Consider the following 17,265-nt stretch of genomic DNA (forward strand, 5'->3'; position numbering starts at 1 on the left):
AGCCGGTGAGATTGACAACCTCACTTGTTTCGTTGGGGCAAAGTACTTTGGTTGTGTTGTGCGGGTTCCACGTTGGCGCCGGAATCTCCGGTGTTGCGCCGCACTACATCCCGCCGCCATCAACCTTCAACGTGCTTCTTGGCTCCTCCTGGTTCGATAAACCTTGGTTTCTTTCTGAGGGAAAACTTGCTGCTGTGCGCATCATACCTTCCTCTTGGGGTTGCCCAACGAACGTGTGAAATACACGCCATCATGCTCCCGGTTTTTCTCTAGTATGGAGCGATAAGCATTGAGGGTTCCAACTGAAGTTCCTGCGGGGAGCGGCGTGTTGTTGAGTACTGTTGCCCTTGCTGCCGCCCACTCCTCATCCGCGATAGTGTAATCGCTGTCGCGGTTGCTGGCGCTGTTTCCAAAACTTGTCCTTCTACTGGAACGAGGGGTATGGTCCTCGTCTCCTCTGCGCCTTGCGTTTCCCGTGTTATTGGCGACATAAACCTGATGGTGTGCCGTCCTTCGGGTGGTTCCCTAGATGATGCTGTCGATACTGTCCTCTCCCGATGAATACTGGACGTTGCAGATGAATGGTGTGTCGCTTGATCCCAGCCCGTGCCTGGTGTCACAGTTCAGGCAGTAGTACGAAGTTAGTTTCGAGGATGAGGAATCATCCGATCCTACCGACATGGAGGACACCGAGCGGGGAGTCGAGGGCACGGGGGAGCACGTCGATCCCGTCGGTCCAACCGACGAGGTCGAGTGATGATGACGCGCTTGATCCCGCCGATCCGGAAGTGGGGGATTCTAGCAATCGAAGGATTCCTCTGCGTTGACGTTGTAGTGGACGCTGCCGAAGGTCATCTCCATGTTTCCTTGTAGATCCGAAAAGTTCGAGCGGGAGGAATCGCTGTGTGGAGTAAACTCGTAGGAGCCGAATCGAATCGGGCTTCCCGGGGTCGGTGACGATGGTGTCGATGAAGGCTGGCGATGAAGCTGCCGGCGAAGCCGCCGGTGTCATGATCGGATCTGCCGATGCTCTGCCTTGTGCCGACAGGGTTCCCACAGACGACGCCAATTGTCGAGGGTACTCCTCGCCAATGCCCTCCGATAGGGGCTTAGGGTTGACGGAATCCTGCAAGGCGACACGAGACATCGGTTCACAGACAAGCGGGGAGAGCGATTTACCCAGGTTCGGGGCCCTCGATGAGGTAAAACCCTTACGTCCTGCCTGTCTGTTCTTGATTATGATGATAATGGGTTACAATGGGGTGCCGAATAGTTCGGCTGAGATCTCGTCGAGATGGCTATTGCTATGATGACCTAGCTCTAAGCTTTTTCTGGCTAAGATTGCTAAGATCGATTCTGTCCCTCGGCAGCCCCTTTCCTGGCCTTTATATAGGAGGCCAAGTCTCAAGAGGTCTCACCGAGTACGACTAGGTTTACAGTAATTTTAGATCCAATCTTTCCTTGTTTGTTCGCTTCCTTGTCTTGCCCGTCAAGGAATCTTCTAGTGCGTCGACCTAGTGGCCCATCTCGCCTTCAGGTATCTTCATGGGCCTCCAATTTGTCAATACCAGATAGGGCAATACTGGTTACCCGAAGGGTAATGCCCACGTCACAGGCCACCCTAAACGCGTTTTGGAGGCCGAAAAACGGCCGCACAGTCCACATGCGGCAAACGCGGACTGCACGGACATTTTTCAGCCCACAACCAGAAACCGCAAACGCATGGTTTATCCGAATTATTCGATAATTCTCAAATGCAGCAACATAATCATGCAAAATAGATTGTTCAGAGTACTCAATCATACATGAAACACGACACCAAAAGAAGATCGAACATTACATCATGAAAGAGGGAAGTGATCACGGCATCAATTGGAAGAACTTATCCTCGATGCGTTGCCAATACCTCTTGCCGGTTTGGTCGGTGCCGGTCACGACATCCATCGAGACCGCCTCCCAAGCCTTGATCAAGATCACGTCTTCGAACTCGGTGTAGTTGCCGGTCCGGATCGCTCTCCCCTTCGCCTTGGCCACCGCCCCGTCGTTGTAGTCACCGTAGTCCGCAAGTGGCGGCGTGTCGATGTCCACGACAGCATCGTTGAGCATGCCAACGAACGACTCCGGCGCGTCATCAACCTTGGGACTTTCATCGACCACCTTGCGCGCATCGACCGGCTCCGGCGGTGTAGGCAGCACCGCCGCAGTCAAGGCAGCAACCGACACCATCTTGGCCGCCGGTGGCTTCTTCGCAACCTTCTTTGGAGCCGGCTTCTTCGGCGTCTGCGCCACGGCTGCCACCTTGCTCGTCGGCCGCTTCACCCGCTTGGTCGGGACGGCAGGGAGAACTGCAGCGTTGAGCGCCGGGCCAGCGGGAGGCGCCGGGACGATGTGCTGCCCCAATCGCTTCCGCTTTCCGGCCGCTGCAGCAGCGAGAGGTGCGGCGACGACGGCGGGGTCGGTGGTGGCTTCCGCGGCAGCGCTAGATCCGGACGCGGTCGCTGCAGCTGGTCCGCGTGCGCCCTTGCCCGGGAGCGGCGGAGGGGCGGCTACGTCCATGTTGGTTCGGTCGCGGAGGCTATGGTGGCTGGAGATGGGCGGGACGGCGGAATCGGGCGCGTCGGGTGGAGCGGAAGCGTGAAAGGAAGGAGCTGAAACTTCCTTCGCACCACAGCCCCTCCGATCCCAGAATGTAGTACTCCGTATTTATAATTTGTTTGCGGTTGGCAGCACGTTGATTGAATTTCTTGGAAGTTCATGCTGGTAAGTATTTGATCTCTTTGAAACTACCACTTTGTTTTTTCAAATCCCTGCATTTTCCGGTCTACGGTATTCGTTTTCAGTTTCTCAAACATTGCATGCCGGATAATTCATTTTCAATTTCTTTTTCTTAATCTCATACCGCTAGTAGACATGTTTGGTTCATTGTAAACCACAATCGCGTCGCGAGTCAGAACCGACTTGGCTCGTGCTGCGCCTCTCCTCCGGCGAGCCGCGGCGCCGGCGCGGGTAGAGAGCAGAGGCGGTCGCCGATCAACGATCATCTTCCTTGCAGTGCTTCTTCTCTGGATTCCCCAACCCGTGTTTGCTCTTCCACCTCAGATCTGATTCCTTCCAGCACCGTCTATGTTAACAAAGCTGAACCAAACACCTTCTTAAACCCCTCTGTCGCCTCGGAATCGCCCGGCCCAGCCCATTAGCGGCGCCTGGCACCACGCACCCGCCCTAACCCTAGCACCGCGCCGCCCCCATCTCCGGCGCGCCGCTCCCATCCGCCCCCATCTCCGGCGCGCCGCGAGAACCCCCTCCCACCTCCCACTCCATGGATCGCGACCGCTCCTCCCGCCGGGACCGCGACCGCGACCGCGACGACGACCGCTCCTCCCGCCGCGACCGGGACCGCGACGACGACCGCCACGCCGCCCGCGACCGCGACCGCGACGAGGACCGCCACCGCCGCCGCCGCCACGACGGCGACGGCAGCCACCACAAGTCGCGCGACGCCGAGGACGACCGCCGCCACCACAAGCGCGGCGCCGACGACACTTCCGCTGCTGCCGTCGCCGACGAAGACCGCCGCCGCGCGCGCAGGCGCCGCTCGCGCTCCCCCTCAGAGTCGTCCCCGCCCCCCGCGAAGCGCGACCGCTCCTCGAGCCGCGCGCCGCGGGACTCCGCGGACCCGGCGGACCGGGAGCAGCAGCCCCCGCCCCCGCCGTCGACGCGGAAGCGGAAGGAGCACGACAGCGGGGGCCGCCGCGACGGCGAGGAGCCCGCCGACCGGGAGGGTGGGAAGAGGGCCAGGGCCGCGGCGGTGGATCCGGCCCCGCGGACGGAGGAGAGGCCCAGGCGGGAGCGCAGGAGGTTCGATGACGGAGATGAGAATGGTGATCAGAAGAGGGGCAGGGACGGTTCGTCTCGTGAGCACAAGAAGGTAGAGCCTGGTGCTAATGGAGACTCACACGGCGGCGCAGCGCCTAATGTAAGTATCCTGTGCTGTTCTCGTGAACCATGTTCTAGTGATGCGATTTATGTTTCTGAAATTTTGGCCAAGTGATTCCTATTGTGGTTGAGTACCAATTTGCTGAGCTCAGAGTTTTCTAGTTAGTGATAGTTATACTAACTATTAGTTCCTGCTTTAGAATGAAGTCCTTAAGAAAGATATGCTGTTGCATTTGTGTAACTCATACTAGTGTACATTGCTGGCGCATGCTACCTATTAGTTCCTGATTTAGAATGAAGTCCTTCAGAAAGAGATGCTGTTGCATTTGTGTAATTCATAATAGTGTACATTGCTGGCGTATATGATATCCCCTCTGTCCCAAATTACTCGACCCAGGTTGAGTCGATTAATATGGGACGGAGGGGGTAATTGTTTAGCAAATACGTGAGGTTAAGCGAAATAAATACTTGAGTTCTCTTCGGAAGATTTTTTTTTGTCTGCGCTTCTTGCTTTCTTTGAGGTTCATCATTGGATCCATCTCTATCCTGACTTTGCATATTATATTTTGCAGGTTGGTGCACAGCAGCCGCTTAATTCTGCACCTGCTGTTGCGGTGCCATCTGCTGATCCTGTTGCTTCAAAGGTATCCTCGATTACTACCACCAATGAAAATGGGGGAGTTAGTATTAGATCTGATCAAGTTACTGGAAAATCTAGTACAGATGGAACTCCAAATTCAGCCGCTGGCAGAAGTAGTAACTTAAGTCTTGATGCTTTAGCCAAAGCTAAAAAAGCTTTGCAACTGAAGAAGGAACTTTCAGAAAAACTCAAGAGGTTATCTGGGGTAAGACATTACATCTGTTGCCTGTCCTTTGCTTCAGCTTCATTGCTCTCCTTATAATTTTGCAACCATTCTAAGTTCATGTTTTCCCCCACAGCTTAATAATAAACTTGGTACTGCTCTTTCTGATGCGCAAACTCCTAAGAAAGAAACCCAGCCTGTTTCTGGCTCAAGTGCGTCTTCAGGACATGCTGGTGCGGCTTCTGAACTGCCTGCTAGTATTGCATCTGGGATGGCAGCAGCTGCAGCTGTTGCAGCTGGTATTTCAGGCCTTACCAACATTCCCAATTTGGATGCTGTGAAGCGAGCACAAGAACTTGCTGCTAGTATGGGATTTCGCCAGGATCCACAGTTTGCACCTGTTATCAACATGTTCCCTGGCACATCCAGTGAATTAGCTGTTTCTCAAAGACCCGCCAAGGCTCCTGTTCTCCGTCTTGATGCTCAAGGTAGGGAAATTGATGAGCATGGGAATGTTATCAGCATGACCAAGCCAAGCAGTCTGAGTACTCTGAAGGTAAAACTTCTGTAACTTAAACACATATTTCAATATGATATATAGTTCTGTATATTGACCTGCTACTTTTGGTTCAACCTTTGGTAGGTCAACATTAATAAGCAGAAGAAGGATGCGTTCCAGATTATCAAACCTGACCTGGAGTCACTTGCAAAATCTACTGTTCATTTTGATGAAAGGATGGGCATCAACCCAACCAAGCTCCTTCGTCCTAAAAGGCCAGGATTCATATTTGTTGAGGAAGGCAAGCTTACGAGGCAGGCTGAATTGCAGAGGATTAAGGTCTCTGAAAACTTACCTGTTGGTCATGTTTTAGTTTACTGTATCTTTGGTAGCTGAACTTAAAAGTTTGATTATGCAGAGTCAATTTGGTGATGCACAAGCTAAAGAGCTTAAAGTAAAACAAGCTCAACTTGCTAAGGCGAAGGTCGAAGTAGACATGAATCCAAACCTAATTGAAATTGCTCCGGGCGGAAGGCCTCCAAAGCAAAAGCAGAAGGAAGAGATTCCTGACATTGAGCCATGGTTTGTGGCTACCACCCTCTGTTGATTGTTCCCAGACTTCCTTTATCAGCATACAGCAACTAATGCCTACTCTATATCTTTGCAGGGACTCGAAAATTTTAATTTCTGCCACGTACGAGGATGACATCTCTTTGGAAAAGCTTAATATGGATAGGATAACCATCTACGTAGAACATCCAGAGCCATTGGAACCACCTGCTGAGCCTGCACCACCACCGCCTCAGCCTCTTAAGCTGACTAAGAAGGAGCAGAAGAAGCTCAGAACACAGAGGCGCCTCGCAAAGGAAAAAGATAGGCAAGAAATGATTAGGCAAGGCCTCTTGGAGCCACCAAAGCCCAAGGTCAAGATGAGCAACCTTATGAAAGTACTGGGTGCAGAGGCTACACAGGATCCAACACGTATGGAGATGGAAATACGAACAGCTGCTGCAGAGCGTGAGCAGGCTCACGTGGATCGCAATATTGCCCGCAAACTCACACCAGCAGAGCGCCGTGAGAAGAAGGAGAGGAAGCTTTTTGATGATCCTAACACACTAGACTGGATTGTTTGTGTGTACAGAATCAGAGACCTGTCACACCCTCAGACACGCTTTAAAGTTGACGTGAATGCTCAAGAGAACCGGCTGACTGGTGCTGCAGTTATCGCAGATGGTATAAGTGTTGTGGTTGTGGAAGGAGGGAAGAAGTCAATCAAGAGGTACAATAAGCTGATGCTGAACCGGATTGACTGGGCTGCTGCAGTTGGTGGCGAGGATGACGCTGAGGACGAACCAGACAAGCCGGTGAATAGCTGTGCATTAGTATGGCAAGGTAGTGTTGGGAAGCGCACCTTTACCAAGTTCAGTGTGCATCAGTGCCGGAGTGAGGCTGCTGCCAAGAAGGTGTTTGCAGATGCTTCTGTTCCACACTACTGGGACCTGGCTGTCAACTTTTCGGAAGATTCATCTTGAGCTCATCTTCTGTTCAATTCATGGAGGGTAATTGCTGCGGATTGCTCTACTAGTCACATGCAGGTTGTGAGGCTGCCTTACGTGCAAAAGCGTACTTCTAGTACTGGACCGAGTAGTACTTTGAATTGTTACGGACATTTCATTTCCAGACTGTTCATATGCTTGTTGGACCGAGTAGCACTGCTTACGTTATCTAGACACTGAACACATGGAAGAGCTGTTGGAATTTTGCGGTATATCTTTCAGATGTATCTAGTCAGTCATATCAGTTTAAGAGCTCCGGCTGCGCAGGCCTTGCATACTGTTATGTTGCGAATTGATTCTAAGGAGTTGTGTCCGATGCTAGTTTGAATAAGTTGCTACACACTGTTTTTGATGAATGCTGTTGTGATCTCTAAACTAGTAATGATCGAAACTTCTTTTCTGTTCATTCATATTCATGCTTGTATATTCTTTGAGTTATCTTATGTGACTGCATTTTTGTTCCTGCATTGTATATATAAGGATTATGATGTGGATATTATGACCTTGGTGAACCAAGCATAAATGGTGCATGGTGTTGCATCAGCAGAGTTCTGCGACAGATTATCATGCTCCTGAACTTGGGTAAGACAAATGGAAGCTAAAGCGTATGCTTTGGGCTGTGCTGATATTAGAAGCATTGTCTTGCCTCCTGGATGTCTAGCATAGTCGGTTGGCTCTGGTTAAAAAACGTTTCGACCGGTTTTCTCTGTTAGAGATGCCAATCTAGCGTATTTTCTGAAAGCCCTTCCACTAGTCATACTTCCACAGGACTGCACTGCGGTTGTCTACTTATACTTCTTATGGTATCCAGTTTGCTTCTTGTAATTGTGTGTTTTACAGAATCCGTGGCTTATATAAAATGGCGGGAAAAGCCTGATTATAGAGCAGGCTAAAGACCAAAATTAACTTTCCTTCTGAACATATATTTAACACGTTTCTTTTGGCCCAAGAGAAATGTATGCAACTGGACGCTACATGCTTTTCGCCATGGTTCCATTGCACACCTGACAGGTGAGAAGATTGAGAACCTGATTATTTTTCAGGTAGAGTCGTGACTTATCTCCATATATAATTACTCTCCATATTGATGGTTCCACATCATCAAAACGATAACTATTACACACAGGATGCTATAAGTCATAACCAGTTCCCGAAACAAAGATGAGCTATCAAACATACTCCCTCCGGACGGATTAAATTGACGCGAGGTGAGCGGAGCAAAACAACTACACTGGTACGAACGACGCGTCGATTAAACAAGACCAGAGGTAGTACGTTATATCTAGAAGTCATGAAGGATGAAGCTGTCCATCATCATCTCAAATCTAAGTGCCCCGAGCACATTGCAATCGCTATACTGTTTGACTGACAATTAGCACACCATGGCATGTGAGACCGCTAGAAGAAAGAGACCAGTAGCCAGAACCCAGAGAAAGAAGACGCAGCGTCCACCGCCCACACCATGAACGCCAAGATGGTCGAAAGCACGAACTGACTGCATGCCAGTCGCCAGTATACCTTGCAGAAGTCCAAATCCTTCGTGAAGAGGATCACCAGACTGGCGGAGGCAGAGGCTCCCGCGAAAACGAGAACAGACATGATCTGCAATGAATGGACAGTTGCTGTGATCAATCAGATGGACCTTGCGTGTTCAACATTCCAAAAACCACTCGAGTCAAAAAATTATTTTGCAAGGCATTTTAACTGTGCGATGTAACAACTTTGGCTGAGAACAATGGCAGCGATCAGTTGCAACAGAAAAATAGGACCTTTGATGAACTATACAGTTGGTTCACCAGTTTTTCATCCCTAACTGACGAAAAAAATTCAGGACAAGAGCAACTCGTGCTTCTCTATTGGCTAAATTCTAGTTTTACCTCCCTTTAAGAGAAGAAGACATCCTTAAAAAGACTTTTTGCGCAAGTGCTCCATCTAACTTCCGCTTACGAATTTCCATTTGAGCAAGAAGTTTTAAGGACTTTGGATTCAATTGTCACAGCGCATGCTTTCAACTCATTAAGAAAAACCAACGAACATCATCCGATTTTGAAGATAAAGTGAATGACCTACCCAGTCACCGAAAACAATGAGGGTTACGATAGCGGGGTCGTGAAGATCCTTTTTGTTCCTCAGGGAGAAGATATCAACACAAGCAAGGCCCAAACTCCACATAAACTGCAGGATCAACACAGTGTTCATGTAGCTGAAATAAAGAGAAACCATAACACGCTCATTAGGTTAGATGATGTGAAGGAAAAAAACACTTGAGCTCCTGCCCAAGCAATTCCGAAGAGTAATAAAAAAATTGAAGATTTATGCAGCTCACAATCTCATTATTATGAACTTGATATGAAAGGATAAATCATCGGAGTTTGAAGATTTATGCAGCTCATAATCTCAGCAACCAAGAAATTCTGAAGATTAATCAAGAACTTGATTTGAAAGGATAAATCATTGGAGCACACCGGCACACATACAACAGTCAAGACACTTCACATGTTGAAAAATAAACTATACTGTAATTTTTTGTTGATAAAACATATCACTGGAAAATTTTACTACAGGTAAATTAGAAACACTAAACTCGTTACACATGTGGGCACAAAAAACACATACACAGGGAAAGCATATGGTGCAGAAATATTCCAGTTCCCTTGTAACAACTAGCAAGTATGGTTCTGTTCAGTAAACAAAAAAAGAGTATGGTGCTGTTCACCCTGTTCTGCAGAGAAATGAGCTTCTCACTAATCCCGGCCCCTCAACATCCGAGTTCTGTTTCAGAAATCCTTACAAACACCCTAATACAGTTATTTAATGTGTGCCAAATCCTGAACACTGAGCCCAGGTAGGTTTTTATTTACATAGAGGTGCAGAAATTAAGTGTATTACTCTGAGTTCTGGACGAAGTCACAGCAAGTGAAGGTTTTTATTGGAAAAATCCAGGAAGATGTCAATTCCTTCTCCAGTGGCGCCTCCAATAAATTGTGAAGTGATTTGTATGACATGATGCTGAAGGAAAATTTATACTACTTACTAGACACCAACACAATCTAGTCTTTTGTTCAGAAATCTTCGCCCAGAAAACTGTAACTACGGCGAATTATCCAAACGCTTGTGGTGATGGAAGGGGAACGAAAATAAAAGGGGCCATCGATCTCCAGGATAACGCCAGTTCGAAAGCAAGAGAAGAAATCACCCAACCTAAGGCCAAAACCCCGACGGACCCAAAATGCAATCTAAGGTATGCGAAGAAACTTAAATCGGGAGTGGTGGGGAGATAGAACTTACGCGAAGGCGGTGTAGTTGGAGAAGCCGAAGCCGGTGACCATGGTGCAGACGGATGCGGCGGCGAAGATGCACTGCGACACCCGCAGCGCCATGCCGCTCCATGTCCCCGGGCTCCCTGCGATGAGCTTCATCTCCTTGGGTCGATCGGTCGGGTGGATGCTGCCGCCGGGGGTGGAGATCGAAGCCGGCGAGTGTGCTGCCACGGGTGGATTCCTAGCTTAGCAGCGCCGGGTGGGATGGGAAAGTTGATGGCAGGAACGATGACTGCTCGCTGCGAAAACGAAAGAATATGTAAACGAGTGACGCCCACCGTGTGGGGTACCTGACCTCTCCTGGTGGTTGAAATGCCGTGAAACTGTGAAGGGACAGATGAAACGCGAGTAACTGAGCATCCACTGCCTGCCTGGGGGTACCTCTGCTAGTAGCACTTGGATATTTCTACGTCCTTTCCAGCCGAGTGCCCTCGTTTTCTTCTCCTATAAGAGTCAGGTCCCAATTGCCAAGAGATTTCGCGTGTTCTTCCAGTTTTGGCTAAGTGGAAGCAGGGCCATGTGAACCCGAGTTAAAGCTACGTACGCGCTTACCCTTCCTGCACCAAATCGGAAATTGCCTTAAACGATGATCAGATAGCAGGGAAAGATTTGGTAAAACTGTGGAATACATGTGGCGTGTACATAATAGTAGTAAGCCCGAGTAGATAGCTCAATTAGCTAGCTACTTCACTCTATCTCAAATTAATTGAAGTTCTAACTACTTTTTTCATAAATCAAACTTTTTAAATGTTTAATCAAGTTTATAGGAAAAACGTTCTTGATATCTACCACACCAAATATATATAGCACCCAAGTACATTTTTGTGAAGATTGTTAGATCCCATAGCTTAGATACTTGAAAGGGGTAGATTCTAGGTATGTTCACTCAATTCATGCATGTAAAAACCTAGAACATTAAAACCTAGCTCTTTGATTAAAGTTAACGTAGGGATCAAAGTTTTGCTTAAATGGACGATTAAAGTTTGATTTGGCTGCCATCAATTTCCACTAACCTTTGATAATTTAAATTTTTGAGCACAACTCGGAGAATAAAGAAAAATACAAATACCAATGACACCATCACAATGGAAGCTGAGATAGATTTGGAAATTTGATTTCCAAATAAATAGTATTCAGTAATCCATGAATAATACAAACAACTGTAAAATCAAATGGAAGAAAATGTGATTTTTTTAAATAATACTACGAATCCTTTTGAATATTCGAATACTTTTTACAACATTTAGTTAGAATATTACATTGTACACATGAATGACGAAAAGTACAAAGGAAGTAAGAAAACACTAAATTAAATATTGGTCCTCCTTTCCTTCTTTACATGCAAAAGAAAAACAACAAAGAAACAAATAAATGATTGGTTAATATAAAATAGTCCATCATTACTAATGGGACATTTTGATGTAGGAACTTAACTATGGTTCTAAATAGTTGACTAGCTAGAGGGAAAATCAGCTTATTCAGGTCAACTTAGGCAACTTGGGTCAAGATTAGAAATTATGGGTCAACTGAATTTCCTTCTGAAGATATATTCAATCCATTTCTTATGGTTGAAGAGAAATATGTCCAAGTGGACCCCACATGTTTTCTTTGCCATGGTATGTATAAAATTCCATTGCTCGCTTGGCAACTCACAAGATCAATGACCAGAGCATTTTTCATGTAGAGGCGTGACTAATTATGGGAACTTTTACAGTAGATGAACTATCAAACAAAAATATATCTAGTAGTGACTAAGGATGTTCCATCAACTCAAATCTAAGTGCCCCGAGCACATTGCAATGGATATACTGTGAACTGACAATTAGCACACCGTGGCATATATGTGAGATCACTAGAAAAACGAAACCAGTAGCCAGAACCCGGAGAAAGAAGATGCAGCATCCAAGGAGCACACGATGAACGCCAAGACGGTCGAAAGAGCGAACTGACTGCATGCCAGTCGCCAGTATACCCTGCAGATGTGCATATCCCTCGTGAAGAGAACCGTCACACTCGCGGAGGCAGAGGCTCCCCCAAAAACTAGAATTGTCATGATCTGCAATGCATGGAAATTGCTGTGATCACTCAGATAGACCTTGCTAGTAGACTATTCCATAAACTGTTCTGAGTCGAAAATAAATTTTCAGGATATTTGAGTCGTGCTTCTTAGATGTAACAACTTCGGGTGAGACAAATGGAGCGATCAGTTCTACCAAAAAACTAAAATCTTTGATAGACTATAACGTTGGTTAACCAGTTTTACCTCCTTTAAGAGAAGAAGGCATGCTTAAAAGACTTTTTGCGCAGGTGTTCCATCTAACTTTTGCTTAGAAATTTCCATTTGTGCAAGAAGTTATAAGAATTATCGATTGAGGTTTGGATTCAGTTGTCTCAGTGCATGCTTTCAACTCATTCAAACATAGCTGCATGGATAATAGAATAGATAAAGTGAATGACCTACCGAGTCACCGATGACAATGACGGTTACAATAAACGGGCTGTGAAGATCCTTTTTATTCCTTATACAGAAGATATCGACACAAGCAAGGCCCAAACTCCATATGAACTGCAGGAGCAACGCAGTGCTCATGTAGCTGAAATAAAGAGAGACGGCGATAATGCACTCAGTAGGTTAGATGGTGTCAAGAAAACAAGCTTGAGCTCCTACCTAAGCAATACTGAAGAGTAGTCAAGAAATTGAAGATTCTGCGCTGTTCACAGTTTAAATATTATGAATTTTATATGAAAGGATAAATCACCAGAGCACACATGCACACACATATATATATACAACAGTCAAGACATTTCAAATGTTGACACATAAAACCTAAATTTAATAATTATGATAAATATTATGACAGAACAAATACTACAGGTACGTAGATGAAAACATAAGGCTTCACTACACATATGGGTCTAAAACATGTCCTATATTCCAGTTCCATTTTTAACAAATAGGGTGTTATTCACCCCGTTTTGCAGACAATTGAGCTTGAGCTAATCCCGGCCACTCACAACCCACACCCCAGTTCTGTCTGCTACAATTATTTACTCGGTCGTGCCAAAGCCTGAATATTTAACCAAGGTGGATATTTATTTGCACCGAGGTACATAGATCAAGTCTACTAATCTAAGTTCTGGATGAAGTCACAACAAGTGAAGGTTTTCTTGGAGAAAACCAGGAACTTGTCAGTTCCTTGTCCGGTGGCACCTCGAATAAATTGTGCAGTGATTTGTATGACATGATGCAGAAGGAAAACTTATATTGGACACCAACACAATCTAGGATTTTGTTCAGGAAACTGTAACTACGATAGATTTTCCAAATGCTTGTGGAATCCAGCTCTACCAAAACAGGAAAAATATGGGAATTCAGCTGAACACACAGCCAACCGTGCGGCCAGAACTAGCATTGCTACTCTGCAAGAGAGGTATGCGAGGAAAATGAAATTAGGGGTAGAAAGTACGCGAAGGCTGTGTAGTTGGAGTAGCCGAAAGCAGTGACCATGGCACAGACGGATGCGGCGGCGAAGACGCACTGCGACACCCGCAGCGCCATGCTGCTCCATGTCCCTGGGCTCCCCACTATGAGCTTCATCCCCTTGTTCTTGGTGCTGCCGCCTGCCGGGGGTGGTAGGCGAGTGCAGTGTAGGAGAAAAGCTGGCGAGTGCAGCGTTGGGAAAAGCTGAACTGTGCAGGATGTGATATTTCCAGCCGGGTGCTCTTCTTTTCTTCTTCTATAGGAATCAAGTCCCCGTTGGACCATGCGCAAGAAATTTTCCGTGTTCTTCCAGTTTTGGCTAAGTGAAAGCAGGGCCATGTGAACCCAAGTTAAAGCTACGTACGCGCTTACCCTTGCGGGACCAAATTGGAAACTGCCTTAAACGATGATCCACGAGCAGGGGAAAGATGAGTTAAAACTGTAGAATACTCCCTCCTTGCCACCATAATATTGTACATACAATATTTTTTAAAACTTAAATGATGTAAAGTTTGACCAAATTTGTTGAGAAAATCATCTATATCTCCAACACCAAATATATCCTCATCTATCTAATGATACGGATTTGATATTTAAGATGCTGATATTTTTTCTACATAATTTATTAAACTTTCTATGGTTTGACTTTAAAGAAACTAATATGCACTATATTTTGGCAAGAAGGGAGAACATAAAAATTGTGTAATAAACATCAATTACCAAGGGCGTGGTCGGTAGTATACGTCGCCGCTGGCTAATTGAGCTCGCGTCTCGGACAATGTGACATAATGTGCGCGTGGAATGGGATGTAGGGCAGGAGCAAATTCATGGCGGGTCTTTCGGTTGCCCTCGAGCTTGTTGGCATGCCACGGAAATTTTGGTTCCTGGTTGACGACTTGTGGTTTAGTGGACAGTGCCAATGACAAACAAAAAAGGCAAGTAGACCTGGAGTAGTAGTATTATAGAAGGTAAAAGAATAGTTACAAACCTAGATTATTAATATTTGCAGAAGGTTTACTGGGTTGCTTTTGAGCTAAACATATTAACTTACCTTGTTTAACAATCAGTACCACAACTTGCAAATTCACCACATGATTTAGCTGCACAGTTCCATGTAATATTGCGTACGTGGTAGCCCGCATTAGGCTAGACAAGGCCATGGAGATACAATTCTTGGCCAATTGGAAGTCCCAACACGTTTCCGAGCTAGGCCAGTACAAACCGGAAAGAAACCTTAAGACGGACCTGCTAAGAGCATCTCCAGCCGCGTCCCCCAAAGCGTCCCCAAACCGCGCCGGATTGAGCGTTTGGGATTCATGCTGCGTTTGGGGGACGTCGCTCCCCAGTCGCGTCCCCCAAATAAAATTTCGGAAATTTTAAACTTAACGAGATTCGATTAGATTCGTCCAAACTTACATAGATTCGAACGAAATTTGACTAAATTTAAACTAAACCTAATCTAGAAGTACTTGCGGCGGCCGGAGGCGTCGTAGTACTGGTGGAAGTTGTACATGTCGTCGGTGACGACCTCCTGCTTGACGCGCTCGTCGACGGCCTCGTCCTTCACCAAGCCGCTTGGTCCTGCCTCGCCGTCGTCGGTGAGGTCCACCAGCGGCTTGCCGGAGTCGCGGATGGACATGGCGATCGCCGCGTCGAGGTCGCCCCTCCATGCATCCTTGTCGTTCATGGACGCCAAGAACGCCGCCCGCAGCCCTGGGCAGTCCTCGGGGTCGTCGCTGCTGGCGATGAGCCGCTGCTGCCGCTCGTACTCCGCCAGCAGCGCCGCCTGTGACGTTTCCTCCGACTCCTCCTTCACCTCCGGCTTCGGGATGAGGAGGGCGCCGCCGCGCCTCCCTTGCTGCCGCCGGCTTCCGCTGCCGCCACGCCTCGTGTTGACGGGCGTCACCGGCTTCTCCTTCACCTCCCGTTTGGGGACGGTGTAGGGCGCCGACCGGTACGACGAGGATGGCGTCGATCGCGCCGGTCCTGAGGAAGAAGAGTGCGAGGAGGACGAGTACGTCCTCATCCTCGGCTGCCATAGAGGACACGGCGGCGGTGACGATGGCATCTCCAACCTTGGAGCGCCGTTGCGGATGCCGCGGATGACGTTCTCGAGGGTGCGCCCCGGAACGCCCCAGAACAGGGCGCAGCCGTCCTTGTTCCAGCTGTTGGGGCCGCCGACGAGCCCGTCGGTGTTGTACATCTCGATGTCGTACTTCGCCTTGAAGTACGTCGTCCACCAGGCGTCGTTGTTGTCGACCGCCCACGTCGGATCCAACCGCTCCTCGGCGGTGAGTTGAGCCCGCCGGGCCTTGATGGCGTCCCTCCATTGATCCGTGCCCGGCTTCGGCGGCGGCGGGACACCCATGCCGTTCACGGCCATCTTCTAGCCGCCGCTGCTTGGCAGCCGCATGTCCGGTGGGACTGGATACCGGGCGTGGTACAGCGCCCACGCCTCCGGCACGGTGAGGCTGCCGCGGCCGAAGCCGTTCGCCGCGGCGATCTTGCGGGAGGACGAGCTCGACATTTTTGGAGCGGCGAGGAGAAGATCTGGGAGGGGGGAGGCAGCGACGACGAGAAGGTTTGTGAGCGGTGAGAACTGCAGGGCGTCTTAAAACAGCGGCGACAGCGGGTGGTTGCACGCAATAACGCCGGCGCGGACGGCCACGCGGCCATGCACGACGAGACGCGTCTCTGCGTCGCCTGGGAAAACAGGGACGCCATTAACGTCGCTTGACCAAAGGTAGGTGACGGAGTTTTAGCCTTCCGAGCCGCTGACGCGTCGGGCCCGCGTCAGTTCGCCTCGCTTTTCGTTGTGTCCGGCGTGCCCGGAGCGTCCCTTGTGGGACGGAGACGGGCTCGGAGCGCCGGACACCGTATCGGAGCGCACCAGACAAAATGGGGTTTGGGGGACGCGGCTGGAACACATTTTTTATCCGGCGCGCCCCAAATTGCTTTGGGGACGCTTTGGGCAAGGCGGCCGGAGATGATCTAAAAGCTGCTAAGTCGGCAGTTTTTGTGGAGCCGGCGTGGTGGAGCCCAAAGAAACTCACATTTTCACATGGAAGAGCGACCCGGTGACGCGACTCAGTCAATTTGGATGTGTTGCATCACCGCCATCTCTCTCGCCGTGCGCAACAACTTCATTGACTTGGTAATGACAGTAAGCCTTATGTCCGGTGGCGGACGCAGGAAAAAACAAGAGCGAAAAATTAATCCATTTCGGTTGACTGCAGAGAAATATGTTCAACTCGACACTTCATGTTTTGCTCCGTGACGCGTACAAAATTCCCATTGCACACGTGACGAGTCAGAAGATCCATAACCAGAGAATTTTTCAGGTACCCACGACTTATCTCCGTATAATACCCATCATGCTAATGATTCCAATTCATCTAAACAATAACTATTCCACATCAAGGTGCTCATAACTACAGGCGATGAAGGATGCTGCCCATCAACTAAAATCTAAGTGCACTAAGAGCATGTCTAACAGGCCCCTCAAACTGCACTCACCCCGTATAATTTCAGCGGGATAGGGGGTGAGCGCAGTTTGGGCCGTCAAGCAGACCCCGTAATCGGGTCGGCCCGTATCGGCGGAATACGGGGCCCATGAAAACCACACCGCCGCCCCCTACAAATACAGGGCGAAGGTGCGAGTGGGGGTCGA

At 48.5% G+C, this 17,265-nt stretch overlaps 3 protein-coding genes across 3 annotated transcripts; 1 reads left to right on the top strand and 2 right to left on the bottom strand.

The window, feature by feature from the left end:
• Window positions 1-3,319: 3,319 nt before the first annotated feature.
• LOC124654358 (protein RDM16-like) lies at window positions 3,320-7,293 on the top strand. Its single transcript, XM_047193368.1, has 6 exons — window positions 3,320-3,976; window positions 4,509-4,781; window positions 4,876-5,295; window positions 5,383-5,577; window positions 5,657-5,820; window positions 5,906-7,293. Exons 1-6 carry the CDS (start codon window positions 3,320-3,322, stop codon window positions 6,768-6,770), a joined length of 2,574 nt encoding a protein of 857 aa, XP_047049324.1. The 3' UTR covers window positions 6,771-7,293.
• An 872-nt stretch (window positions 7,294-8,165) lies between these two features.
• Window positions 8,166-10,325, bottom strand: LOC124651596 (CASP-like protein 5B3). The gene is made up of 3 exons (XM_047190650.1): window positions 10,083-10,325; window positions 8,865-8,997; window positions 8,166-8,396 (listed from the first exon to the last, which is right to left on the bottom strand). Exons 1-3 carry the CDS (start codon window positions 10,211-10,213, stop codon window positions 8,193-8,195), a joined length of 468 nt encoding a protein of 155 aa, XP_047046606.1. The 5' UTR covers window positions 10,214-10,325; the 3' UTR covers window positions 8,166-8,192.
• Window positions 10,326-11,966: 1,641 nt separating this feature from the next.
• LOC124653219 (CASP-like protein 5B3) lies at window positions 11,967-13,712 on the bottom strand. Its single transcript, XM_047192285.1, has 3 exons — window positions 13,582-13,712; window positions 12,576-12,708; window positions 11,967-12,170 (listed from the first exon to the last, which is right to left on the bottom strand). Exons 1-3 carry the CDS (start codon window positions 13,710-13,712, stop codon window positions 11,967-11,969), a joined length of 468 nt encoding a protein of 155 aa, XP_047048241.1.
• Window positions 13,713-17,265: the final 3,553 nt, after the last annotated feature.

The sequence above is a fragment of the Lolium rigidum genome, chromosome 5 (genome assembly GCF_022539505.1).
Source record: "Lolium rigidum isolate FL_2022 chromosome 5, APGP_CSIRO_Lrig_0.1, whole genome shotgun sequence".
Classification (NCBI taxonomy): domain Eukaryota; kingdom Viridiplantae; phylum Streptophyta; class Magnoliopsida; order Poales; family Poaceae; genus Lolium; species Lolium rigidum.

What these genes read in the sequence shown, in the direction of transcription:
- LOC124651596 (XM_047190650.1), bottom strand. Translation starts at nt 10,213, where the DNA reads ATGAAGCTCATCGCAGGGAGCCCGGGGACATGGAGCGGCATGGCGCTG. An exon ending in TCCAACTACACCGCCTTCGC is followed by an intron (nt 8,998 to 10,082) that starts GTAAGTTCTATC and finishes TCTTTATTTCAG; the next exon opens with CTACATGAACACTGTGTTGA. An exon ending in TCATTGTTTTCGGTGACTGG is followed by an intron (nt 8,397 to 8,864) that starts GTAGGTCATTCA and finishes CATTCATTGCAG; the next exon opens with ATCATGTCTGTTCTCGTTTT.
- LOC124653219 (XM_047192285.1), bottom strand. Translation starts at nt 13,712, where the DNA reads ATGAAGCTCATAGTGGGGAGCCCAGGGACATGGAGCAGCATGGCGCTG. An exon ending in TCCAACTACACAGCCTTCGC is followed by an intron (nt 12,709 to 13,581) that starts GTACTTTCTACC and finishes TCTTTATTTCAG; the next exon opens with CTACATGAGCACTGCGTTGC. An exon ending in TCATTGTCATCGGTGACTCG is followed by an intron (nt 12,171 to 12,575) that starts GTAGGTCATTCA and finishes CATGCATTGCAG; the next exon opens with ATCATGACAATTCTAGTTTT.
- LOC124654358 (XM_047193368.1), top strand. Translation starts at nt 3,320, where the DNA reads ATGGATCGCGACCGCTCCTCCCGCCGGGACCGCGACCGCGACCGCGAC. An exon ending in AACTCAAGAGGTTATCTGGG is followed by an intron (nt 4,782 to 4,875) that starts GTAAGACATTAC and finishes TTTCCCCCACAG; the next exon opens with CTTAATAATAAACTTGGTAC. An exon ending in CTGAATTGCAGAGGATTAAG is followed by an intron (nt 5,578 to 5,656) that starts GTCTCTGAAAAC and finishes TTGATTATGCAG; the next exon opens with AGTCAATTTGGTGATGCACA.